Below are 26,019 nucleotides of genomic sequence, written 5' to 3'. Positions count from 1 at the left end.
GCACAGGACTGTGAGAGGGGAAGTCTGGGCGGGAGGTGTCGGGGCGACTTTGTGCAGCAGCACTGTTTTAGGGAGCGGAGGTCTCCCCGATTCTCTCTGCACTGAATGCGCTTCTAAGGCCTCTGTCATGGGGGGGGGGCACGCACAGGGTGCTGGGGTGGTGGCTAGAGGGACTCTAGAAAAGGGGGTCCCCATAGTGAGGGTGTGAGGATGTCTGACCCTATCGGGTTGTGCTTGCTGCCTTCTGACTGGAGATGGGGCCTCCTGGACCTGAGATATTTGCTGTGTGAATGGAGGGGCAGGGGTTCTCTGGGAAAACTCAGGAATCTCATGATGCCCTGGGAGTTAGGAGACCCCATTCTCTTCCAAGTTCCTGCCTAGACCTCACTTTCCAACTAAATTAAGAAAATCACCCCCATCCTATTCCCCACCCCATGCAAACACTACCCCTGCCCCTTCCTCCAAGGAGGCCTGGGCCCCAGGACAGACTCAGGCTCAGGGGAAGCACACACCCACTTCCCTGGGGGGCGGGAGCCTCTCGGGAGGGTGTGTCAGCTCAGGTGAGCGAATCCCTTCCTCCTGGATGTCACTACGAGGCAGGAAGAGACATGGGAGGGGGGAGAGTAGAGAGAGGATGGGGGTGGTCTGGGGACGAGATGGGAACTGTACACAGAGCCACTCACACTGCAGGACGGGACCTCCGGGGAACCGCCTCAGAGCTGACCACATCGCTCATGTCACTCACGCATCACCCGTGGCTTCTCAGTGCCTTCCAGGCAAACAGGGCAAAGGTTTCTTGTGCTCTGACCGCTACCTGCCTGTCCCAACTCCTCCCTGCCTTTTCCTTCCTTGCACTTGAAGTCCCAGCCACACCAAGCTGTGGTGTTTGCTAAGGACATCTTTTAGTCATTCCACGAGCATTGCACAGAGGGCTGCCCCTGCCAGGCCGGAGAGAGGACTGCACTGTGACTCCTTGAGGCCAGGATGAAGCTGCATTTCGTCCATCTTTGCGGACCCAGTGCCTACATTGTGTCCGTTACATGCTATGAGCTCAGAAGAAGCCTGTGGAATTCATGCATAGTCACATACCGCATATTTAGTGAGCACCTACTATGCGCCAGGCCCTGAGATGCAGCAGTGAGCTTGAGCAACTCCATGCTCTCCTAGAGTTGCCAGTTTAATGAAGAAGCTGACAACAAACAAGTAAGTCACAGAATTTGCAATACTGGTAAGTGCTATGGAGGAAAATAAGGAAGGGGGTATGTGGAGCAGTCAGGCAAGACCACCCCCAAAAAGGTGATATCAAGGCCAAAAAAGAACCGGCATGAGAAGATGTAGCAGACAGCTTTCCAGGCAGCGGCACCAGCAAGTGCAAAGGCCCTGAGGTGGGCACATGCCCAGCAAGTTAAAAGAATAATAAGAAGATCAGTGTTGTGAGAGGAAACCCTGAGCCCCTGAGCGCTGCAAGGCCTCCCAGGATCCTTCGTCAGAGGGACTAGTGTGGTGCCCAGTGGCTCAGGAGGCCTCGGACCCTGGGCCAGTAACAGACAGCTCGGAATCAGCTCTAGCCCAGGGAGCTCTTACTGTAATGAGATTTGTTCAATGGGATTTGCCCTGGAACATCAAATCAAATTCACATCTGGGGTAGGTGTGAATGGGGGAGGGGTGGCATCTGCCTGTTCTCTCCCAGAGTCCCTGGGGGCCTGTAGATCAAAGGGCTTCCCTCCCATCCAGCCCCCTCTTGGGGCATGGCAGCTTCCAAGCAGACAGGACAGGACCCAGCTGAAGAGGGGGGACTTGGGAGCAGTGACTCCTCATGGAAATAGACTATCGTTGCCCTCATTCTGCAGTTGGGGAGGGAGAAAGGCGCATCCATGATAACACAACCAGTAAGTGGCAGAGCCGGGATTTGAACCGGGGTCTCCCTGACCTCTAGGCTGTGCCTTCCCCACAGCAGGCAGTGCTGGAGAGAATGGAGAGAGCCCCCTCGGCAGCCCCACAGCCCAGGGCCTTCCCGGAGTCCCTCTTTGCCCGCAGAAGCAGAACGTGTTTGCCCACCGTTAGGGGCCTAGCCGAGGTCTGGAGCCTGCAAACTTTTGAACTTGAGGAAGTCCGGGTCTGATGCGGTAATCTACCACCCCCTCAAGAATTCGCAGGCCTCTCCCTGGTGGGTTTTACTTTGTCCCGGTGACCTTGCTTTCACTAATGTATTACTTCTTGGTACGTTACCGTTACTAACTCAAAATCAATACCGACCTCCACATCTGTAAGGTTTTATCTGAAGGCAAATCTCCCGGCTGTCCGTCAGGCTGAGTGACAGCCATCCCTTCCTCTCCCCCCCCACCAGCCAGAGCCCCCCACCCGCCCCCAGCCCCTTCCTCTCCCTCTGCTCTAAATCAGTCCCAGCCTCCACCAGACTAAATCAATAAGGGGCCGGCCTCACCCCCCTTCCGCCGCTGGCTTGCAGGTTTTGGGGGGTGGGAGCCGAGGGAGCCCCGTGCCAACCCCCCTTCCACATCCTCTGCTCACCGCCCCCGCCCCCGGGACTTGCCGGCGCTCCCCTACTTTAAAAGAAGGGGATGGGAAAAATGTAATTAATTCCCTCCGTTCCTGAGCTGGCCCGGAGGGCCTGGGACCGAGGAGGCTGAGCTGTGAGATCTGCACCCTCTGTGATAACCGAACGTGGCTTTGGGAGCGAGGCTGCAATTAGAAGGGGTGATCGCCATCATCGGGGCTCCGTGGCCGGTTCGGGTGGATGAGTGGGGGCCTCAGCAGGAAGCAGAGGGGAGAGGGAGGGGCAGGGCTGAGATCAATGAGGTCAGGACATTGGACCTGGAGATGAGATGGACTGGAATGAGGACTACTTGGATAGCAGGCAGGAGGGCAGCCCCACCTCGCAACGCCAGAAGAGGATCAGACGGCGGTTTCACCAAGGGCACCTGCCAATCAGTGTTCTGCAGGGCTTCCCTGAAGCACCAGGGGCCAGAATGTCTGCATGCATCCTTGCTCTGCTGCTCACTAGCCGTGACCTGGGCAATTTCTTTTAACCATCTGAGCCTCAGTTTGCTCCTCTGTATAATGGGAATGATAATTACAGAACCCATAGGGTTACTGTAAGGATTACATGAGTAAATGCACATTAAGTCAGTACCTGGCACATCACCGATTCTCAGTAAATGCAAGCTCTCCCCCTTCTCTCCCACCTGCTTCGGGGGACCTGGCTCAAGGGAGAAATGGCCACTTGAGGACAGACTCAGGGACCGCCCCCTGTTGGGGACCATGTTGTTTTCCACCCCTTCTTCCTCAAGGGGCCTGGCACACAGCGGGTGCTTTCTGGCCAGAGAATGACTCTGCCTCCAGGCAGAAGCTGCACCTGTGCTCTCTCTGGAAAGGGGCCCAGGTGCGTGTCTCTTGGACAAGCCACACCCCTTCTTTGGCCTGAATACACCCATCTATAGTGAGGGGGTGGCATCCAACGACACAGGACCGTGCCGGTGAACCCGTGAAGTCTCCAGTCGAGATGTAGCGAGGGTCAGAACTCACACACCACACAGGGCAGCCCCGCCGCACCTCCACAGGGACCCACACCTGAATCCAGGAAGCAGGGGCGACTCAAAAACACCTCATCGGGATGGCCAAATAGCTTTTCATCAACACCCCACTAAACCAGCGTGAAAACCCTTCGCCGCTACTTTGCTCAGACTCGTCAGTACATTTCACACGCGCGCACACACCGGAGCACACCTGGGAGGCGCCCTGGAGATCGCTGCATTTTCAGACGGGAAACTAAGGTTCCGGAAGGGCAGTGACTTGCACTCGGGGAAACCACGGCAGCTGAGCAGGTCCCAGCCCACTACTGCCACTCCCCCTGCCAGCCTCAGGTTCGGCTCCAGGAGGACCTGCTGGTGTGGTGCGCTGAGCTCATTTATCTCTAAGCCGCACATCTGAGAGCAGCCCGGGCCCACCCTCTAATGCATCCCCTTGGCTCCCACAGGAGGGGAGAGGGGGTCTGTTGGGGGGCAGCCTGTGGAGAGAAGGCAAGGGCGCAGCTTGCCAGGAATGGAACTGAGTGAAATGTCTTTATTGGACCCAGACTGCCCCCCCCCCCCCTCTCCGGCTGGGACAGCCCAGCTCGCGACTCGCTCTGGCCCCTAAGGGCCTGGAGTCCACCTCTATGTCCAAATGGGGGGCCGGCGAAGGGCTGAGCAGCGGGAAGGGCTGCTCCTGGGTTTGTCCATTTAAGTCACTGCTTCTTCACCGTGGCTGCCCCGTGGGAATCACTTGAGGAGTCTTTCAAAATGCTGATGCCTGGACCCCGCCCCTTAGAGATCCGGATTAGTTGATCTCAGGGGTCTGGGCACCAGACATTTTTAAAGCTCATTCCATTTCCCTCTCATGTGCAGCCGAGTTTGAGAGCTACTGCTCTCACGTCAGCGCTGTTACTGCTACACACACACAGCCCCACTGTACACCCATGCCCGGGGCGGAGACGCGAGCACACATGCAGATACACGCAGACTCTCAGACTGGAATGCACACGAACACACGAAGAGTGATGCAGATGAAAATAGCACACACATACACACACACACATGCACGCACCGCTGGGCTCCATGCCATCCACACACTTCACGGATGCACACACGGGCGGAGTCGCACACACATTTGTGTGCACCGCAGCCTCACAGCTCCGTGAGGCCGGCTCACTATGGTGAGCCCGTGCCTCTATGCCCCCTCCTCCAGCTCCCAACACCCCACACCCCGCACACAGACACTCCACCGCCTGTTCTGCTGCCTGTCCCAGCTCCACGCTGGGATTAGTGCAAGCGAGAAATCTCCCACCCGGGCAGCCGACCACCCCGCTCCCCCTCTCTCCTGCTCAATTCTCTGCTAAGAGGATCTGGGCCCCTCCGCTCTCCCTGCCTCCTGTGGACAGCGGTAATGGGTTTCGGGTGCTGACTTTGAGCTTCCAAACAAGATTTCCTGCAGGTCTCCCTGTTCCCCTCCCCCTCCCCCTTCCATCTCTCTGCTCATGGCCCTCTCACTCCACTCCTCCACCGTCCACATCCCATACAGCAGCCCTCCACCCCCCAAGAGAGCTGATGCCCAGGGGGGCCAGCGAACTCCCCTCTCCGCCCCCTGACTCCCGTCCCCCTCTCCTTTGTCACCACCCAGCCTTTCAGGAAGGATCTTCAACGTCTGCCTGTTGTCATTCTCTTGCACAAGCGCAGCCCCTTCGTTTCCAAAGCATTTCCCCTGAAGCCTTATGACTACGAAGCATTGTTAGTCCATTTTTCAGATGAGGAAACTGAGGCTCACCCAGAATTTCCTAGGGGATGCATGGCAACTTTGGGGCAAGAACGCTTGACCTCTGACTTCTAGTCCAATACACCTGCCCTGGCTGTGGTTTTCATTGCCACATAGAGCTCTGGTGTGTGTGTGTGTGTGTGTGTGTGTGTGTGTATACTGTGTGGGTGCCTGTGGGAATGTCATGTGTGTGAGAGATGAGTGTATGTGTGCATGCACGCATATGCGCATGAGAGTACTGTGTATTCTCTATGTGAATTTTGTATGTGCGCTTGTGAGTCTGTGTGCATGTGTATAAATACTGTGTGTGATTTTGTGTCCGTGTTATGATTATTATGTGTGAGTCTTGCTGTGCATGTATGTGTGCGTACTTCACACGTGTGTGGCCGCGTGTCCCGTCGGTCCCTCCAGGTGACCTCACCGAGGCCACACGCTGGGGCCTGGGCCCTCCGAAGCTCAGAGGGCACCTGGGAAGCACCTGGTCACTGACCGGCATCTCTGACCAGGAGGGGCCCCGCCCCCCACTCTGGCAGGTTACCTCTTCCTCCACGTGGGAGCCCCACAGGCCAGACCCGAACAGGCTCGTGGGGCTGGCTCTGGGAGGTTAAAGAGGAATCCTGAAGAGAACGGATTCAGCCAAGACTGGTAAGAACCTCCTAGTGCGTGGAGGCAGCGACTCTGAAAGGCTAAGCCAATGAAGGCTGTCAAGTCTGGGGTTTGGACCTCATCTGGAGAAAACCTGCAGCCCCACCTCCTGCCCTTGGCACAGACCCGCCCTGACCCTGGATCTGGCCAGGAGCTGCTGGGGCTGACTTGGTGGCCTGTTCCGAGCGCCTGGCACATAGTAGGTGACCAGCAAACATTTGTTGAGCGAATTACTGAGTGAACGAATGAATCTATCTGTTGATCCCCAGTGCAGGGGCTGGTACAGAGCTGGTTGAATGACAAGAATAATGGAGGGGCCCGTGGCATACTCACACCCCCACCCCCTCACCCCCCACCCCCGTCTCAGTGAATCTCAGAGTCTCCTCCCACCACAGGGTTCTTGGAGGTTTTAGCTAAAGACCGTGAGGAAGTGAGGGACCAGACAATGACTTCCCACTCATTGTCCCAGAAGCTGAAGTCCGCCTCCCCCCCCCCCCCACACACACACACTTCCAATTTCCAATGCTTGGTCTACAAGATGTCAATCTCCAAATATCTGGAAACATCTAGAAATCTCTGGAAATATTGGAGGGGGCCTGGATCCCCCCACCCCGGCTTCCCGGGAGCATCCTGGGTTGGCCCGATCTGAAGTGTTCCTGCCAGGATGGGTCCGAGGACTCCTGGCCCCTGGCGGGCACTGGAGCAGGCGGGGGTGCGTGGGATTCAGAGACCGGCTCTGATGGCGCGATAATGGCGGCCGAGGGATTAGTGCGACTCTGCTGAGAGCGTCGGCGGCGGCGGGGCTGGAGAAGGAAGGGGCCGATCGCTGGGAAAGATATGACTATTTAAAGATAATGATTGCATAAATTTAATTAGCACACTTTCACGCGGCAAATGGCCGTTTTGTAATTAATGTATTTGGCCTTACTAAGCATGAAAGATCCCATCTCCTCCCCCTCCCCTCCCGCTCCCCCTCCTCTGCGGCCCCTAATGAAAGACAGAGAGCAAGTGACAGAAACAGTTTGTCAGCGGCTCCAGGTGTCAGGGGCCTAATTGGCTGAGCTGAGGGAAGGAGGGGGAGCCAGGAAGGCTGGCAGGGGTGGGGAGGGGGCCTCCTGGACTGGCCAGGCCCAGGTTGGGAGAGGAGGAGGAGGGGAAGGAGGAGGGGGAGGCCTGGGCTCTTGGCCCCCTGGCCTGGAGGGGGGGCTCCCCCTCAGTAATTGCCGGAGATGGGAACGCAGATTGGCCGTGGCAGGGAGTGAGGGGTGGCAGGCAGGCCTCGTTAGTACCTGGGCAGACAAGCTGGCACATATCACAATGCGTTAGGGACCTGCAGCCACGATGGCTCGAGCCCTGCTGGCCCTCTCCCGGTAGCAAAGTCCTTTCAGTGGAATAAATGGATGAGCCTCAGTTTTCTCTTCCAGAAAACGGCCCCCCGTTATCGAAAGGCTCGAAAAAAATGATCATAACCTCTCATGCCTAAGTGCCTAGTGTGTGCCAAATACCTACTATGCGCAGGTAGCACCGCCATTCACTCCTTACCATAGCTGTCCGAAGGATGCGATTGTAATCTTTCTGAAATTCGGGTACATTTTATCACCCTCAGTGCCTTTCTGTGGCTGAGTCTGCGGCCAGGTAGCATCACCGTCAGGTGGCAATGATGGCGGAGCTGTGTGCAAGCTTGTGTTGACGCCTTCTGATAAGTTCAGGAAAAGGCCAGCATCCTTTTCAGTAAAATGGGGGTACTGGCTGCCCCATGTTAGAGATCAGAAAACAGCTCTGGGAAGGTAAATAATTTGCCCAAGTCTGCAAATTATTTAGGAAGTGGTGGGCTAGGATTTGAACTCAGAAGGCGTAACTCCAAAGTTAATTCTCTTTCTAGCAGCTACCTACAAGACCCACTGCGGGGCCAGCTCAGCACCCGCCCTACCCCCGTGGCACCATCCGCTGCGGCCTAAGACGTGTGACTGGCTCCACAGGGAAGCTTCTTTGCTGGGTGGGTATAGCTGCCAATGCGATAATGCCCCCCAAAGTTAGAGCTGCCTGATTTTCTTGTGGGGGGACCAGGAAACAGGGTTGAGAGGGTTCCAGCTGCCACGCCTGACGTTGTGCCATGGCCATGTTGAAACTGTGTGCACTCTCGCCTCTGACAATGGCCCTCCATCCTCTTCACCAGCCGCCCTCTGCCAGCCTCAGACAAGGGCCCCTGCCCCAACCAGCCCAGCCCCTGCCCCGTGATCTCGGAGGAAGGCAGGGCGGGAGGCCTTGAGCCAGCCCAGGCGGGTGGAGCCGGGCCCAGCCAGCCCTCTCCCAAACCAAATTCAATTTCGAAGCTTAATGAGTTTGCAGAGGAGCCGGTATGCTCGCCCGACACCACTCCTTGCCGGCTGGGTGGTTCCCGCCCAGCCACCGCGTGCGCAGCAGCCGGAGCAGGGAGAGCCCTGGGCTCCGTCGAGTGTGGCGGGGGCACTGAGCGAGTGAAAAATGTCAGAGCAAATTGCTCTTGACAGCGTTAATATCTGCACCTCATAGCAATAATTACATGTAAATAAATAGCAAAATGACACTCAGCTGGAGGCGGCTCGGGGAGGACAGGCGCTGCTAAGGACCAGCTGGGGACCCAAACGCTCTGCGCCGTCCTTGCCTTCCCATCGTCGAGTCTCAGCTTCCCCCTCTCACCCTCAGCCGGATTCTGGCTGCAGCACGGAGCAGGGACCTCCAGATCCTGGCCGCTCGTTAAAAATGTGAGGGGAAAGGAAAACATTTGGGTCCCCATGGGAGGGGGGACAGTTCGACCAAGCCTCCTCCCGGCCTCTTTCTCTCCCTCCTCCCTGAGCACCTTCTTCCATCTCTGGGTCCCTGTGGAGAGATGCCTCTGAAACCCACATCCCTGCCCTGACCTCTTGGCCTTGACCTCCACGCATCCACCCCCATCCGGGTCCTCCTGCACTTCCTGTCTCTGCCTCTGATTTCATTCCCCTCTTGGTCACTTGCGCTGTAGATGTCCAGTCATCCTTGCCTCCTCCCTCGTCCCGGCATCCGTGATGCTGGGACAGCAGGTGCCATGCAAACTCACGAACTAAACAGGGCGCCGCTTCCTGCAGAGTCACCCGGACCCGATGCCAATGTACTTCATTATGACGACCCACAAATATGGCTCCACTGTGGCCCAGAATGCAAAGCGAGCGTGCCTTTTGAAGATACCCCGTGACAGTCTGTGTGATCCCCACCCCCGGGGCCTCGGGAACACAGTCCGCTTTTACTGTCAGGGCTACTTTGGAGAGAAGTTTGTGAAGCCCAGGGTGGAACCAGAATCGCCCCGAGTGCCTTCTTTGGGGGCCTATTGCTTCGTTGGTTTGCTTTTGTGCTTTTGTCTGAAAAAGCAAGGACCATGCCTTACCCGTGTCTGGACTCTTAGGACTGAGCAAAAGGCCTTTGCTGGTGTCTGAGGGAGGAAAAAAGGAAACAAGAAGGACGTAAAAGGCCAGGAGGAAGGGAAGGGGGAAGGAAGGGCGAGGTGGAGGAGGAGTGGCAATGGGGAGGAGGAAGCTGCTGCCCAGAAAGGTCACATTCTCCACATGAGCCCATGTATACCAGGTAGCTGGCCTGAAGGCAGGGCTCCCCTCCAGAGGGACCCAGGGGCCGTCCTCCTGGGACTCAGCCTCCCCTCAACTCTGTGCCCGTGCTGCCTGGAGTTCCCAGGAATCAGGGCTCCCCCGGCCAGGAAGAGCACCGAGGGCCTCCAGCTACCCGGCGCCCCGCCCGCCTCACCTGCACAGGGCAGAGAACGCAGCTCATTCTTTGCAAAACAAATACCTTCTCCGGAGCAGCGCCCCAGTCCGACTCCGTCTTGTTTAGCGCACCGACTAATCCACTTATCGGGGATAAAGCGCCTGTGAATCCCCGTTTGATAAAGGCAGCCACAAAATTAGCAAAAACGTGCCCACGGCTCTGACGCAGCAAACAAACAAGAGGCTGGGGACTGCGCGGGGAGACGCTGTCTCTTTTCAGTGCCAGGCCCTGAGAGACGCGGGAGAGATCCGGGCAGAGATGGAGCTTGCTAGCTGGCGCTGCAGGCTGGGAAGGCTTTGCCTTGGGGTAGACGGGAAGGGGTTGGCAAGGTGTGGGAAGGAACCCGGGTGGAGTCCCTGCCCCATTCGGTACTGCATGCACCCCAATGCCAGCCTGGGTCCCCAGCTCCCATTACAACCACCTTCAGGACCCCGGTGCTCCCACAATTCCAAATGCACCCGCTTGTGATCCCAGTTCTTCAACGCTTACTCCAGGCCAAGCAGCATTCTGAGTGTGTCCCGTGTTAACCCATTTACTCCTGACAACAACCCCCTGAAGCTGCTGTCATCCATGCGTCACAGATGAGGAAACTGAGGCCCAGAGAGTTCAAGTCACTTGCTCAAGATCACACAGCTGGCAACCGCTGTTTCCACTTGGAGAGGTAGATTATCTATGTTTTATAATCTGTCATTTAACTTAGATAATAACGTTCCAAGTGAACCGCAACCAAAACTCAACCCACATCTTCAACCACGGCCCCTAACTCTGACAGCAGCCCCCCAAACCATCTGGCTCTACCCCCCCCCCACCCACCCCCCCGCCCCAAGACCTGCGGTCCCCACCCCTGCCACTCTACACAGGGCCTTTAGGCTGCTGAAGCCTGGGTGCCCTGCATATGATCGGACGGACGACTGCCAAGTTCACCTCGCTGAGTCACTGACAGAGCGGAAATGGACCCACGTCCACACTGGTGACTGTGCTCGGGGCTGTGGGCCTCCTGCAGGCCCCCGAGGCCTCTCTGCCCTGTCGCAGGGAGCTCCGGGTGCTTTGCTGACCTGGCCTACCGACCATGGCAGCGGCATTAGTAATGAGCCCGCCACGTAGAGGGAAGCCTGGAGCAGAGACCTGAGCGAAAACTCAGCTGGCTCATGTGAGGGTGGCTTTGAGGAGGGGCCTCTCCTCTGCTCCAGGTGACAGGGGAAGGTCCCGGAAGAGGGAGGGGCCAGGAGGGGATTCTGGAAGGCTCCATCCCTGTGCTGCCCACACGCCCACCAACCCTGGCCTGGGAGGAGGGGCTGGTCCCAGGCCCAAGGGGCGGGGACATTAATCACAGGGGAGCACCTGTCAGGGTGGCATCTGGAACTAAAAGGAAACACTTGGCAGAAGGGCAAGGCTTCTCACCCCGGGCTCCTGGGGCTCTGGGACCAACCACCGCCACACCTGGAGGCCAGGGCTGGGAGCAGGGCATCTGGGGTTCAGGCAGGCAGCCCCCCTGTGCCTGCAGCAGGAGGTGCCTCCTGAAGCAGCCCTGGAGCTCAGGGCCCAGGAAGGAGCCCACCCTGATGGGGTGCCAGCTGGTCGTGAGCACAGAACAGGGTGGTAGGGCTGGAGGAGCCCCCAGCCCGCCTCCCCTGCACCTCGGAGCGATTTTGGTTTCCCTCCCAGGCCTCTTTCTGTCCTGTGGTCGGTCCGCTCTGAGTCACTGCAGGGAGCTTGTGCAGAGAGCTGGGGAGTGGGGAGGGCAGGTCGAGGTCATTTCAGACAGTGCTTCTTGAACGTTCCTGTGCACGCGAGTCCGCTGGGAACCTGTTCACGTGCAGACCAGACCTGGAGTAACGGGTTTGGTCCTGTCCCTGCTATTCTGGCAGCCCAGCACGGAGGCCAGGCCCGAGTTTGGGATTCTGACATTGCCCCTTGCTGCCGACCTTGAGCTTTGCCTCTCTGAGTCCGCATGAGCCCTCGGGGCTCGGTGAGGATCAACAGCTAAAACACCTGCTTCACCACCAGGTTCTGAACAAGTCGGGGATGCCGTCACCGCCATGGACAGTAACAGATGCCGAAACAGCAAGCCTGCCACGTTAGGGGCCAAGCAGGGCAGGACCCCAGTTGGGACAGCTGCTTCTCCCAGCGGCCTAGAGAGGGAGAGGGTGCTGACTGGGGTTGGAGTCGGCAAGGAGCCTGGGGACTGTGGGTTTGGGGAGGCATTATCTGTGGTGGGGAAGGGAAGGCAGGCCCTGGGGCGTCGTGTCTCAGTTTCAGCCTGGACACACCCTCTCTGTGTAAGACACTTGCCAGGGCCGTCACGGGACCTTAATCCCCTGACTCTCTGCTGGTCCCCAACACCAGCAGGATGGCGGGGCAGGAGCGGGGCAGGGGGTCTCCTCACTGCCCCCATCCGGTGCTCAGTGCTGGAGAAGATTCCCCAGGGCTTTGTGTCAAAGTGGGGGAGGGAGTCCGTGGCACTTGGAGCAGAGAGATGACTGTACGGCTGTCCACTGACCCTCCGTCCGCAGTGATGGGGCCACTGCCACACCCGCCGCGCCCTCGGAAAGGCCTGCCAACCCCAGTGTCTCCAGGCAGTAGAGTGTGGGCGACTGCGGGGCCTCTATTAGTAAAAGGAGGCCGTGGGCCAACTATTTCCAGGTGCTTCCAGCTTGAAGGTGGCTGCAGAGGGGATCCCTGTTCCATTCAAACAACCCCTCCCTGACTCTCTTCCTAAAGAAGCGGGCAGTGGGTCAAGGAGTTGATGCAATGGTGAGAAGGTGCAGGCTCCCCAGTCCATGCTTCAGAGGTGCCGGGCCTGAGACCTGTGGCTCAGACGGTGCCTCGTTACCATGGAGGCTCCCCAGGCCCACAAGAGAGCGACTGGGGCAGCCTGTCGGGGTGGAGCCGGAATTTCGACCTTTAACAGCGACCCCACACCCTTCTGCGGGTCAGGTGTGGGAACCACTGACTCTCAGTTTAATCTCCTACCCTGCAAAGAACCCACTCTCCAACAGCCTTGACCAAACCAGACACTGTTTGTGAGCACACACACACGCACACACACACACACACACACACACACTCACACCCCGAGAGGGCATGTCACTGACGTACAAGGCTGCCCTTTCCACCTTCCGTCCTGGCCAGTTCTGCTGTGCAAAGCCCTTCCTCACTATGAGCTGAATCTGCCTCCCATGACCTCTGCCCTCGCCCATCACCCCTAACACGCTGGCTCACTCTGCCCCAACCACGAACAGCCCCGTGGAGGATTAGGGCGAGAGGCGAAGGCTCCCTTTGGGCCTCACTTTACATAATCTGACCACCTAGCCACCCGGGACGGTGGTTAGAAAGCAAAGGTGGACCTCGGGTGGGCCTTGCAGCCCAGTCAGGCCAAAGGTACTCCCCTCGGCAGGAGGGTGCCAGGCGCCAGGACACCCCTCCTCCGCCCCTGCCTGGGCAGCCCCCCGCCCCCCTGGAGGCTCCTGACTCCTGGTTGGCTTGCTTGTGTCTTGTGGACTAACTGGGAAGTCCTGGAAGGCAGGCCGGGGCCACAGCCGGGCATGGAACAGATGCTCCGTGTCTAGTGCGTGCCCCTGGCCGTTTATTCACCCCTACAGTGCGTGCCAGGCTTCGTGCCTGAAACACAGGCCACCAGGACGGCCTGGTCCTTGCTTTAGGGGGAGAGAACAATAGCCACAAAGTTAAAATTCAGAGGCAAACCTGCTACCCTGGGAGGGAGCATGGCCATGCAGACTGGCAAGTCGGGGAAGGCTTCTGGGAGGAAGTGACCTCTGAGCTGAGATCAGAGAGAGGAATAGGTGAGGAGAGGCAGAGGGAGAACATTCCGGCAAGTGCCCTGGAAAGAGGACTCTACGAACGGGTTGGGGTGGGGAGAAAGTCCTCATTGGAGGCACCACCAAGGAAATGAGTGTCCATTGCTTCTCTCGCTAGGTCGGCCTCGCGCCCTGTCCCTCGGCCACCCTGGGCCACCGTTCACTGGGGACAGATGCTGGAGGCAGGGCCGGCGACCACACGCCCCCGTGGGGGGAGTCCAGTGTTTGGCCCAGCCCAGGCAGAGGGCTCGGCGTTTGGGGGTGGCCGGCTCGCTGCTGCTCCCCATCCCGGCCGGGCAGCTGGAATTAAGCAGGCCGCCAAGCCCGAGCGGGTCCTTATCTCGGGGAGACAGTTGTTGGGAATCACTTTGACTGAGTGGTTTTGTCTCCCCGCATTTTCCACTGTCAGGCGGCCTCGGGCCATGGATCAAAGGCAGGGCTCCGGCGCTCAGTGCACAGGGAGGGGCTGCCACGCTGATCCAGCCAGATCCCCCCTTCCACCCCCTACCGCCCCCACCCCTGCCCGGACCCAGGTCCTCTGGGCCCCCAGAACCTGCGCCAGCCCAGGCTGTGGGCCCGGCATTAGCGAACTGGACAGGTCTGAGAGAGACTAGAACTGTTGGGAAAGGAGAAATGGGAGAGGGGACAGGAAGGGGGTGAAGGCAAGGGGGGGAGGGTGCTGAAGATGAAGAAGGAAGAGGTGTTTGTGAGAGAAATCTGAAAGTGAGAGAAGCTGTGGAAGAGAGAGATTAGGGGAAAGAGAATGGGAGGGGCTGGATTTGAGAGGAGAGAAGAGGGAGGGAGAACAGAGGGTGTGAAGAAGGCAGGAGAGGGGAGGGGTGGGGGAGGAGGGAAGGGCCCAGGGGAGGGGGCAGAGAGGATCCTATCTGCAGAGGTGTAGGAGGCTTATGATGGGAGCCAGGAGAGGGTGCCAAGGGGGTGCTGTAAATAGGGTGAGGGGCCAGGGGGCTGAAGGGAGGGAAGGGGCTGGGAGCAGCCAGGCACTGGAGGGAGGAAATGGGCAAGGAGAGAAAGAGAGAGCAGGAGCCGCATGCAGGAAAGAATCAGGGGCTGCTTTCTCATCAGCTGGGCCGAGAAAGTCTGGTGTGAGGGGCAGGCCATGGAGGCAAGACTGGCTGGAGGAGGAGGAAGGGGGACGACAGGCCTGGCGGGGCTAGGGGTGGGGTAGAGGCCGTTCTCCCTCCAAAGAAGGTGCTGGCAAAGAAGGAAGCAGAGGCACAGAGTGGGGTGACCAGCCGAGACTGCACCAGGGCCTGACCTTCCGAAGGTCCCCAGTGATGCCCTGGGGGACAGTGGCCTGGATAGCTGATGCTCCTAGAAGCCCCAGCTGCCCTAGGGCAGCTCCGAACTCCCGTTCCCACCCCCAGAGGTGCCGGAGAAATGTGCACAGCTGGGGAGAGGGCCAAGGGAGAGAGGAGGCCTGGTGTGAGGGCCGGGAGAGGGGGAGGCCCTTGGCTAAGGTTAGGGCGGGCAGATGCCTGGACAGGGAGGCAGGAAGGAGCAGAGGAACTCAAAGGTGCTGGGAGAAAATTCATTCTGCAACAGGAGGTCTGAGGCCTGGCCCTGCACCCCCTCCCTGTGTGGCCGGGGGAGCCCCCACCTGCAAAGAGCCACCCACATTGAGCCAGGCGCCGGTGTGCTTTGCATATATCAACTCAGACTAGCTCACTGAGACAGGAGCTATTATTAGCTCTGCTTCACAGAGGGGAAACTGAGGCAGAGAAGAACCTGTTGGGAATCATACAGGTAGGAAATGACAGTGCCGGGGGCTGGGACCAGGCCCGGGGAGTCCAGAGCCTGCGTTCCGACGCCCCTGCTCTCCTGTGTTTCAGGCACTGGAATAGCTGAGATCCGAGAGCCATGGTTGGAACCTCAGAGATGTCACCGGCAGGTGGAAAACAGACCATTTCTGTGACAGGTACTGAGTAGCAGCAGGGTTTCTGGGGCCAGGCAGGTGGGTTCAAGTCCAGGCTCTGCCACTTGTTAGAAACTCAGGCAAATTATTTAAACTGCTTGGTGCCTCTGAACGCCCCCTTGAAAGAGAGAAGTAACTGAGGCCCTCCCCTTGCAAAGGAGGTGTTAGGAAGATTAAATAGCACAGCCTCTGGCCTGTGAAAAGTGCTCGAAAAACGGAACCATTATTATTATGACTTGCCTAGTAATGCAAGTATTCTGAGCATACTGATAAAGTGTGATAAATGAACAGCGCAAGCACCACTAGCCCACCCTGAGGGGTGAGGGAAGGCTTCTTGGCAGGGCCAAGCCTAAAAGTGTCAGCAGCAGTGGGACTGGGGTGATGACGGGGTGCTGGAGGGGAGTCCCCTGATGAGCAAGCAGCAGGTGCAAATTCTTGGAGGTGGGGTGGAGCATGGCCCTAGGGGACCCTCAAAATCACCCCGTCTCTCCTACCTGGGTCTTGCCCGGCCTCCCAGGTCCAGGTGCCGGGCATCCCGGCTGCCTCCCTCCCGCTGGGGACCCCAGGGATGGGCCTGAGCAGCTCCGCATCCGCCCACCATATTAATTGCTAATCTCCCTCATTTTCTTCCTCTCTATCTGCGGGGACTGTCTCGCTCAGAGCCCCCGTTTAATCAGGAAGAAGGACAAATCCGCTATTTGCATTCTTTCCCACCGAACCAGGCAGCTCGGCACTGCTAAACGCGAAGCTCCACAGGCCCGGGTTGAGGCCCCAGGAGGGGGAGGGGGGTGCGGGGTGGGGGGGGGGAGAGGAGGACTCACGTGCTCATACAAAGAACCCCTAGGAATCACGGACTCTGAGCAACAAGGCTCCAGACTAGCAGTTCATCCATCTCTTTAATTGCACAGATGGGGAAACTGAGGCCTAAAGGGGGAGGTCAGAAGCAGAGCCAGGTGGGAACTCAGATCTTTCAACGTTCCAACTAGTGACCAGGCCTGGCCTAGCTGAGCCAGACCTCCAGTCCCAGGAGAAAAATGGCCTAAGCAGAGACACCTAGCAGGTCATCCCTAATTCAGTTTCTGATCAGGGCAGGGGGAAGCAGAGAGGGAAAAACTGTCCCTTATTAAGCTCTTCTTGTATGCCAGGCATGGTACTAAGTGTACGCAGTCTCATTTATTTCTCATCATCCTGCAAGGTGAGTAGTATCAGTCCATTTTACAGATGAGAAATCTGGGGGCGCCTGAGGGAGGCTGACCGAGGCTCAGAGAGCTCATGTAATTTGCTTGTGGTCACACAGCAAGTAAGGAAGGACCCGGGATCCGAACTCTGGTCTGTAGGATCATTCCATGATGTATCTGAATTAGACACCGTTTAAGTATTTGCCACATTATTTGCTGCTGTCTAGTCTGCACCAACTTCCTATCCCTTCCTATTTTTCCTGAGCCAATCCGACCTCCCCTTTGAGACTCCTCCTCCAGGAAGTCTTCAGCGGCCAGGCCCTCCCTCCTTCAAACTCTTCTGCTCTTCCTATCCCATCTGACCAGAAGCCCCACTAAACTGTCAAACACTGATTCTCTCATCGGTAAAAGCAAAGACAGCCATATGCATTCCTTATCTGGGCCTCCACTGTTGTTAATAACAGAAACCAGATAAACGAATTTGAAGGAAATCATATGTAATGACATCCAAGTGCAAACTACGTGATCAGCTGCCTCAAAAAGTTCTTGGGAACAGACCACAGCTACATGTCATCAGGCCTGAAGCACGCCTGGGGGGGTCACCAACGGTGGGTGGAGACCTACTATGTGCCAGACACTGAGTTCTGTGTGTTAGCAAAGAAATCATCATGCACCTGCTGTCACTGCATCACCAGTGGTCCTACTGAAGACCCTGGTCCCTGACCTCAGGGGTGCCTGGAAGCATCCAGGTCTCCCTCCCCTGCTTGTTTAGGCCAGGAAGGGGCAGCGAAGCTCCCGCCCACACCTTCTCAAGGGGTGCAGTCTAGATTGCTGCAGGTGTGTCAGTCGCGGGGGGGGGGGGGGGGAGGGCAAAAATTGGCCCAGAGCCCTGAAGGCAGTCTCCAACCTGTCTCTTTTGTCCACACTCGAGGAGGTGGGCTCAAAACCCCATCTTCCCAGAATCCCACCTGGTCCTCTAAGGAGGAGGAGAAAAGGCCAGGTTGCCCTCCTGCTTCTTCCTCAATGACAAAAGCCCCAGAGTCACCTGGAAGCCAGAAAATAAACCAGCCCCCCAGTTCCTAGCAGGACCTGTGCATGGGCATGACGCACCGCTCACCAGCAGTCGGGAAAGTTCCAGATCCCAGGCTCGCCTCTGTCCTACCCCCTGGCCCCCCTCCAGGAAAGGAGGGTGGAGCAGCAGAGACATAAACACGGTCTGTTTTATGGGAGAGGAGGCTCTGTCCAGGCCTCTCCCTGTGGGCTGGAGGCTGCAGTGACCTCTGATTGACGGGAGCAGGTGGTTTTGTTTGGCAAGGAGCCGCCAGGGGGAAATAACTCAGCTTTTCCCACTGAGGGAGGTTAACCGTGGACAAAGGCAGCACTGGATGTGAGAGCAGGATCTTGGCAGGATCTGCGCCCCCAGGGGCTGGAGGGGCTGGAGGATGCCCAGGGCCCCAGGGCCAATTCTCTGAGCCCTAGAGCAGGCCTGCCAGGAGTCGAGGGGAAGGGGCACTCAGTGTGGGGGCGTGTGAGGAGCTGGGAGGACAGGCCCCGGGCCCTCAGTTGGTGCTCTGATCAGGGCTGCAATGGGGGCTGGCAGACAGGGCTGGGGGGCGGGGGCGTCCCCGGGAGCTGGCTGGCACTGAGTAGGGTGAAAGCCAGCGGGGGAGGGCAGACACTGTAAAATGCCACTTGGCTTTGGGTCCAAGAATATCTGGCCACAGACTCTTGGCCCTTTCCACAAGCTGACCTCTGACCCCACACCATCATGGTTGGTCATGGTGAGAAATGGTGAGAAATGGGTGGGTGGGTAGATGGGGTGACTCAGTTCGCTTTTCCCTCATCCTGGGAAAATCACTCAGAACCAGTGTCCTTCTGATGTGAGCTCGTCAGTCCTTCCATCCCAGCTCATCCTGGACCAGAGCCCTGGGCGGGGGTGCGGGTGGGGGCATATGATGGGGGAGAGGGGGCAGTCTTTCCTGTGCTTTCTGCAGAGTGGGGTGCTACCCTAGCATCCTCTCTCCCAAGACTGGGGTCAGCAGAATACCCCACACTGTTCTGGATTGGAAACCAGCTCAGTTATTTTCCAACCAATTGAAGGGAGTGAAGGAGAGAGGGAAGGGAAGGGGGAAAGGGGCAGGAAGAGAGAGGCTGGGAGTAAGACAGTGTTGGAAGCCAGGGCATAGGTTGGGGGGCGGGGAGTGGGGTGCACATTTATTGAGCACCTACTATGTGCCAGGCACTTGACTCAAATTTCCCTTTAGTCCTTGTGGTACTCCGGAGAGGTAGGGATTACCACTCTCATTTTCAGATGAGGAAAATGAAGCCCAGAGAGGTTAAGCAAGCTGCCCCAGGGCCACACAGCAATTTAGGAAGTGGCAGAACCAGCACTTCAGGGCTGCTCTTTAGCAAGGCCATGCAGGGGCCTGAGGGAGAGGCCTCTCGGGGAAAGGGAAAGCCTAGAGGAGACCCTGAGAGCCGCAGGGAGGGGAGGAGAGCGAAGGGCTGGCGGCCCAGAGGAGCGTGGGCTGGGGTTAAAGCCCCATGTTCCTACAACCCGCTAAGCCGGAGAAATGAATTCTGATCCCTCCAAAACCCAACCTTGGAAAATGCGCGAGAAGGGTCTCCTTTCAGGGGAGCAGGAAATCCTCTACACCTCCTCCCGACGCCCCGTAATGCCAGGATGTCCCCAATCTGCTTTGAGGAACGGAGAGATTAAGAATAATAAAAAAATTGCAATAAAATGTGTGTGAAGGAGGGGGTAATTGTGGACAAACGCAGCATTCAAATTCATTTTTCAGCTCTTTTACACACCATTTCAATCTTATTTTCTGCTTGTTAATGAGATCTTGTTGCCTGGGCTAGGCAAAACCTTCCAATATCAGGACGTAATTGCACATAATTTTCTCTCCTACCAGTGATTTGCATCAGTTTTTTAAAAATTCTGGGCTATTTAACACCCGACAATCCCCCTCCCCGTCTTCGTGCCTACAAATCTCCCACTCCCTCCTCCTTCCTCGTCCCTGGTCCAGCAAGACTCATTTTAAATGCTTATTATAAACGCAGTGTCACCAATAAAGGGGTGGGGGTGGGGGAGGACACAAAGAGGAAGTGACAAGAGAACAGGCCAAGGAGTTTCCTGTGCCCACGCACGAGGGGCACAGCTCCGCTCTCTAGAGGAGCAGGCTTGATCTTATCCTGCCTGAGGGTCAAGGGTCACGCAGATCTGCCTTAGAGTCCTGTCACCGACCACCTGCTCTGTGGTCTTCAGCAAGTTGCTTAACCTCTCTGAGCCTGTTTCCCAAGTGTAGGGTTTCTGTGGGGCTTGAATGACTTCCTAGGGGCAAAGCGCTTCCATGGGACTTGGCACCCACAGGGGTTCATGGAGGAATGTCCTTCCCTGAGGGATAGGCTCCCCTGGGGGCCTGGAAGGATGCCAGGAGGGCGGCGGTGGGGATCCGCGGTTGAGGGGCAGTCAGGAGACCCCATTCATCAAGAAATAAAAATCAAGCCTTGAGCCTGATTCCTACTGGTCTCAGGAGGAGCTTTGACCCTGGCTATGTCCCTGTGGCTGCAAACCCAACCTCCCCGGCGGCCACAACAGAACAGAACAGTGTAGTGGGCTCTGCAGCTGGACCATTCGACTCCTAGCTCTGCCCCTTTCCAGAACCTACTGCAAGCCTGGCACATGGGAGGGGCTTAATGAATATTTGCTGGATGGATGGATGGATGGATGGATGGATGGATGGATGCAGGAAGGATGGATGACCCTGGACATGCCAGTTTCCTCATCTGTAAAAGGCAGGTCACAATAACTACCAGGATTCAATGAGTGAGCACAGGTACAGGCTTTGGCCTCGTCCATGGCTGGCCCATTGTAAGCGCTCGCTGCACGCTGGCTGCCACTGGAATTACTAGGAGCTCAGGCAGGAAAGACAAAAGGCTTAGTTTACTGTGACTGTGGCCTGGTGATTAACTGCACACTCAGAGGATATTTTCCATGAGTTCCGTGTGGGGGAAATGAATATGTAAATCCCTTTTCCCGGCGCCTTCATGTTAAGCTCCAGAGAGGAGCAGAGGGGACCACAAATGTGGGACATTATGAAGGAGCAAAGCGGGTGGTGGTGGCAAGACAGAGACGCCCCCTTCCCCCAGGCGGCGGCTGAGCCCTTGGCCGGGGTCAGGGGCCCACTAACCGACAGTGTGATTGTGTGATTTGGGGCAATTTCCTCCCTGCTCTGGGCCTCGGTTTCCACTTCCCACCCTGGTGGACTCTGCATCTAAAACAGCGGGGACGGGTGAGGAAACTCCAGCTGCCTCCCACAGGCAGACACACACACATGGACACACACACACACACACACACACACACACGTCCTGAGAAAGCCCCCGGCCCTGGGCACCGGCCCCTGGTCTCCAGCCCAAGTGACCCTTGACGTGGCCAAACTTTGTGCCCGATTCTTTGCTCAGGAGCTAGGCTTGGTGAGTGCTGCTGTTATGAATGAATTCCTGCCGCCCGCCTCCCCCATCACACTGGGCGCTCTCCAAGAGAGGGCTGTGCTTCCACCGTCAGACTAGGGCATCTGGGGACCAGGGGTTGTTCTCTTCCGCCCTTTGCCTCCTTTCAGACCAGGAGCTCCTCTGGCAGGGGCTGGGGAATCCCTAAGGACAGGCCTAGGTGCCCCCTTTCTCTCTGCCCACTACCCCCAATAGCGTGCCCTGCTTGCGAGTCCTAGAGATGAGCCAGTGTGGAGCGATGAGTGTGCAGGTATCAGACTATTCAAAGTCATTACGGTTACAAAAGCTGCCTTTCGTCCTAAGCTGCCTTAGGCTGTTTTCCAAGGAGCTGCCCCTACAGGGGACAGAGTGGGCTGGGGTCCCCAGCCTCCAGCGAGCCAGCAGAGAGAGGCTGATTTCCTCTCCAGAAGGGCCCAGTGCACAAAGCTGGGACGGACACGTGCGGAGTGCCGAGTGCCGAGTGCCTGGCCCTATACGGCTGCCTTCGGGGGTGGCTGAGGGCTGGGCTAGGAGGGGACCAAGCCTCGTGGTTATCCAAACCTCTAGGAAGGCTTTACTTGTCTGAGTCAGCCCTGCCCATCACCCCCTAACCTGTGGTCCTGGCCTCAGTTTTCTCATCCGTGGCATGGGCTGAATGAGCTTTCCCCTCCCCCGAGCTGAAGGTACCAGCTTCCTGAGATGGTTTCCTCTTGCTGCCAACCGATCTCCAAAAGAGACCGTGAGTGTGGGCACTTCTGAGGCAGGAGTGTGAGCGGCTAGGAGCTCAGGCTCTAGAGACGAGGGCTGGATCCCGGTTATGTCCCTTAAATAGATGAGAAGACAGGAAACGCTCTGAGCAGGGTCTGGGTCACAGGGGCTCAGAAAGTCTAGCTGCCCTTGTCCATTTCTGCACAACACGTAGTGCGTGACTTGCTGTTTCCGGATGTGCATTGTCTGCCTGCCCTATGACACAGCCAGCTCCACAGGGGCCCGGGCAGGGCCTGCCCCCCTCCTGCTCCCTGGCCGATGCCTAGAGCAGTGCCTGGCACCTCACAAACACTCTGAGTCCGGGGCCAGGCAGAGCTGAGATGAGTGAGTGGCTTTTTGTGGACTTCTGCTGGGCAGCCTCTCTGAGGAGTCCCTGAAGCTCCCAGCACCTGCTTCCAGAGCTGGGTCTGAGACAAAGATGGGGGGGGCACCCCAGGAGGGGCACATCTTCCCCAGGCAGTAGCGAGCCAGCCAGTGTGACAAGCAGGTACTCAGCAGAGCCCCAACTTCATCCCCCAGCGCAATCCCCTCGGGCCAAGGCCACCTGGGCAGCAGCGGCAGGGACCTGCCACCCTGGGTGAGGGGACCTGTGCCAGCCCACAGCCCAGGCGGAAACCCCACCCCAGCGGGCCCATCATCTCCTTCTCTCCCAGGTGGGCTCCTCCTGTTGGGGAGACAGGACATGGGAGGTGGAGAATCCCTCCTCCTCCCCAAACCAGAGAGGCGTGTGAAGATGTCAGCGGGCTGCTAAGATGGAGGAGGGGCGTGCGGCCGCAGAGCGCAGAGATGCCGGAACTTTTGTACCAGACCTGAGCACCCCCTCGCCGCCCCCTTCCTTCAGGAAGTGTTCGCAGCTTAACCCCGGAGGGTCAGCGCACAGCAGCACGCACAGCAGCACACACAGCCTGCCCCCGGCCCGCCCTGCGCGCAGCCCCCTCTCCCTCCAGCAGCTGTTCACCTCCTGGTCCCCTCTGCCCCTGTCAGACCCTCCATCTGTCTTCACACCTTTGGTGGGAACCTCTGGGCGAGTGTCTGAAGTTCGCCCAATCCATCACGCCTCCAGCCTCTCCGCCCACCCCCGGAGCGGGGAGCAAGCTGCGGAGGGTGGGGCTGCATCTGGCTGCTCACGTGGGTGGGTCTGTTTCTCCTCTTCCCTCCCTCCCTGAGGTTCCTTTCTGAGCCCCAACGGTGCATGGAACATCCACACTGTTTAACAGCACCCCGCCCCGCCCCCCCCCAACCACTCCGCAAGGGGCCTGGTCTCCCAGTCTCTCTTCTGTCCTGTGGCAAGAGTGCTGCTTGGAGGATAAACCTCATCCCACATTGAGACCAGTGTGGCTGGGAAGAGCAGCCCTCAGGGAGACAGGTGCCCTGAACGCAGCCCTGGTCCTGCCAATGTGTCCTGGGCCCTCCGTCTGTCCAGCGAGATGGCTGGCCACGTCCTCTCATTGGCCCTCCTCCGATTCCCAAGCAATGCTCCTGTTTTGTTGAGGCCAGGCCGGCCCACATTCTCGGTGGATACCTCTCGTCTCTGCAGCATCCTCCCTCCCCCCACCAGCTCGGGGATCCTGTTGTGTCTATCTCCTGACTCTGGAGGGCGAGCTGGGCCAGTTAGTCCTTGGCCCTAATGAGACGGAGGTCATGGCCTTGAATCCCCAAGAGGCTCCACTGGGGAAACATCCTGGTCTGCAGGCTGCCTCACCCCCTACCGTGTGGGTCCCCAGGGGCTTGGAGCACCACCGTTAGGAGCTCTGCATTCAGCTGCATGTTTACCGGGCACTCAACTCTGCATGGACCTGGCTGAGGGCTTTACACAGATGGTCTCCCTTAATCCTCAAGGACCTTGGAGGTAGGTGCTGTAGTGTCCCCATTTTGTGGAGGAGAAAATCAAGGCTTAGAGAGGAGAAGGGAACTTACCCACAAGTAAATGATGGAACTACAATGTCATTAGCCCTGAACAACACACATTAATAGAGGCAAACAGAAATGAATCGAAAACATGCAGAGAATTAACGTTCTTGGAAATGTTTTAGATTAGCGGGAAGGGCTGTGTGCTAATAAAACTTTATTTACAAAAACAGGTAGCTGGATAGATGTGGCCAGGGGGTTGGGGTTGTAGCTGACCTCCCCTTTGGCCTCCCTTTTATTCCAGGCAACAGTTTCTATACTAATTACATTATCTTGGCAATGGCGGGGAGTGGGGGGATGGGACAGAGAACTAATGCTTCCTTGACCCTATTTGGTAACAGGCTCTGTGCCAGGTGCTCTGACCTATCAGCACGTGAGTGCGGAGACACCTTTCTTAGGTTAGTGCCACTCGGCTTGACCACTCTTCTGTTTAACAGGGGATGAGCTGAGGCTCAAGGATGCTACCTTGCCTGACACCTGGGCCGAGCAGCTGGCTTCAAACCCTTCCCGGTCTGCCCCTTTCTACTGCACTGCAGCTGCTCAGGTAAGTTTGTATCAGACCAGAGGGAGGTGTCTCAGAAGCGGGGAGGCAGGGTAAACCCGTCTTGGATTTAATCCCTTCCCCTGTGCACATCTATCCGAGAGCCTGCTGTGGCCACAAGCATGAACTCGCCAGTTCCGCAAACTCACTAGAACTTCCAGCATCACCTCGTCCTGTTCCCCGAACCCACCGCTAACCACCATCAGCCTCCGCATTTAAAGTCGGTCCCACGACTCCTAACAGCACCGCCAGGCAATGAGTGACCCAACCAGCAACCAATCACACGCGAGTGAACAGAGTTCTGAGACCCAACGGGAGTAGAGGGCCATGGAGCTCCCGGCCACATTCTCTCCACCAACAGGACAGGGTCCTGCCTTGCATCTGAAGGCCACTCCTGTGAGAGGCGGGAGATGGAGCACAGGAGGGAATCCAGGAAGGACTCCTGGCTCTAGAACAAAGCCCCAGCCACAGTCAAGTCCCCAGGAAATGTGCCCGGCTTCCACCAAGGCCCTGGCTGAAAGTGCCTGGCGTTCATGGCCTGAACAGCCATGAGGTGGGTGGTGGCCAGTCTCACAAGCTCTGGGTGGCCTGGCGCCAGGAGCAAGTCTATAGCACAGTATCTATTTGTTTCGGGGCAGGGAGGGGGACAAGAAGTATGGAAACTTGTTATGCAAACCCTTTCTCTACGTCCACCCGCTGGGCCACCCAGGCCTGCAGCTTGAGAAGACAGACCCAAGGTGAAGGAGTGCGAACTTTCTCCCCAGGGAGCACCAGCCTGAGTCACCCAGAGCCCTCGAAGGCTGGGCTGGTGGGCATCCGGCCACGGGGCTGTGGGCAGAGGGGCGAGGCCGCCTACCTGAGGAGACAGGCCGTTGCTGACGGGGTTCATGTGGTTGGAGGGCGCCGCCGCGTTCATGAAGCTGTCGGAGTAGCTGGAGAAGCTGTGGCGGGCTCCATAGGCGGAGCTGGTGTCCGCGGCTGCGGCGGCCACAGCCAGCCCCCCCTGGTGCATGGTGGATGGCGGGAGGGGCTGGGGCCGGTGCACTGTGCTGCCCCCATCTGTGGAGAGACCCAGGAGAGGGCTGAACAAGTGGCCTCGCCTGGAAGGGGGGCCTCCCAGGGAGGGAAAGAGCCTCCTGTTTGGAAAGCGAGCTGTGAGCCTCCTCCTCCCAGTGCCCATCCAGTGGAATGAATCTTCTCTTGAAACGGAACAAGCTGGCTTCTGGGCAGGGCACTAGGGACTGGCCAATCTGCACAGACAGCCAACCAACTTGCCAGGCCACCTCTAGGCGACTGCACCGGCCCTGCTGCCCAGCGCCTGGCACACAGTGGGTGCTCGCTCAGCAACTCGTCTGGACGGAGTCAGACCTCCGTTAACCTATCCAGGCATGTCCTGATAGCATTTTTCGAGTAGCAACCACCTGCCAGGTGCGTTTACAAACACTAAGGGTGTGAAGCAAGACCATGGTCCCATTTTATAGGTGAAGAAACTGAGGCTCGTTGGGGCTGGGGCACTTGTGTGAGGTGACAGGCTAGTGAGCGGTGTGGTCAAGGTTTGCACCGCTGTATCTGCTCCTAGCTGCTCGGCTGCAATTCCGCTCTGTCAGCCTTCCAGCGGACGGGACCATC

At 57.9% G+C, this 26,019-nt stretch overlaps 1 protein-coding gene across 2 annotated transcripts in view; it reads right to left on the bottom strand.

The window, feature by feature from the left end:
• The window catches only part of PAX7 (paired box 7), a 98,556-nt gene that overhangs the window by 12,785 nt on the left and 59,752 nt on the right, over positions 1 to 26,019 (bottom strand). For both annotated transcript variants that reach the window (XM_036350431.1, XM_036350430.1), the window contains exon 7: positions 25,247 to 25,449. In XM_036350431.1, the coding sequence (XP_036206324.1) occupies positions 25,247 to 25,449 (203 nt within the window). The remainder of the gene's footprint in view (positions 1 to 25,246; positions 25,450 to 26,019) is intronic.

The sequence above is a fragment of the Myotis myotis genome, unplaced genomic scaffold, assembly GCF_014108235.1.
Source record: "Myotis myotis isolate mMyoMyo1 unplaced genomic scaffold, mMyoMyo1.p scaffold_m19_p_2, whole genome shotgun sequence".
NCBI classification, from domain to species: domain Eukaryota; kingdom Metazoa; phylum Chordata; class Mammalia; order Chiroptera; family Vespertilionidae; genus Myotis; species Myotis myotis.
The sequence above is the reverse complement of the archived record's forward strand: the minus strand, read 5'-3'. Positions and strand labels throughout refer to the sequence as shown.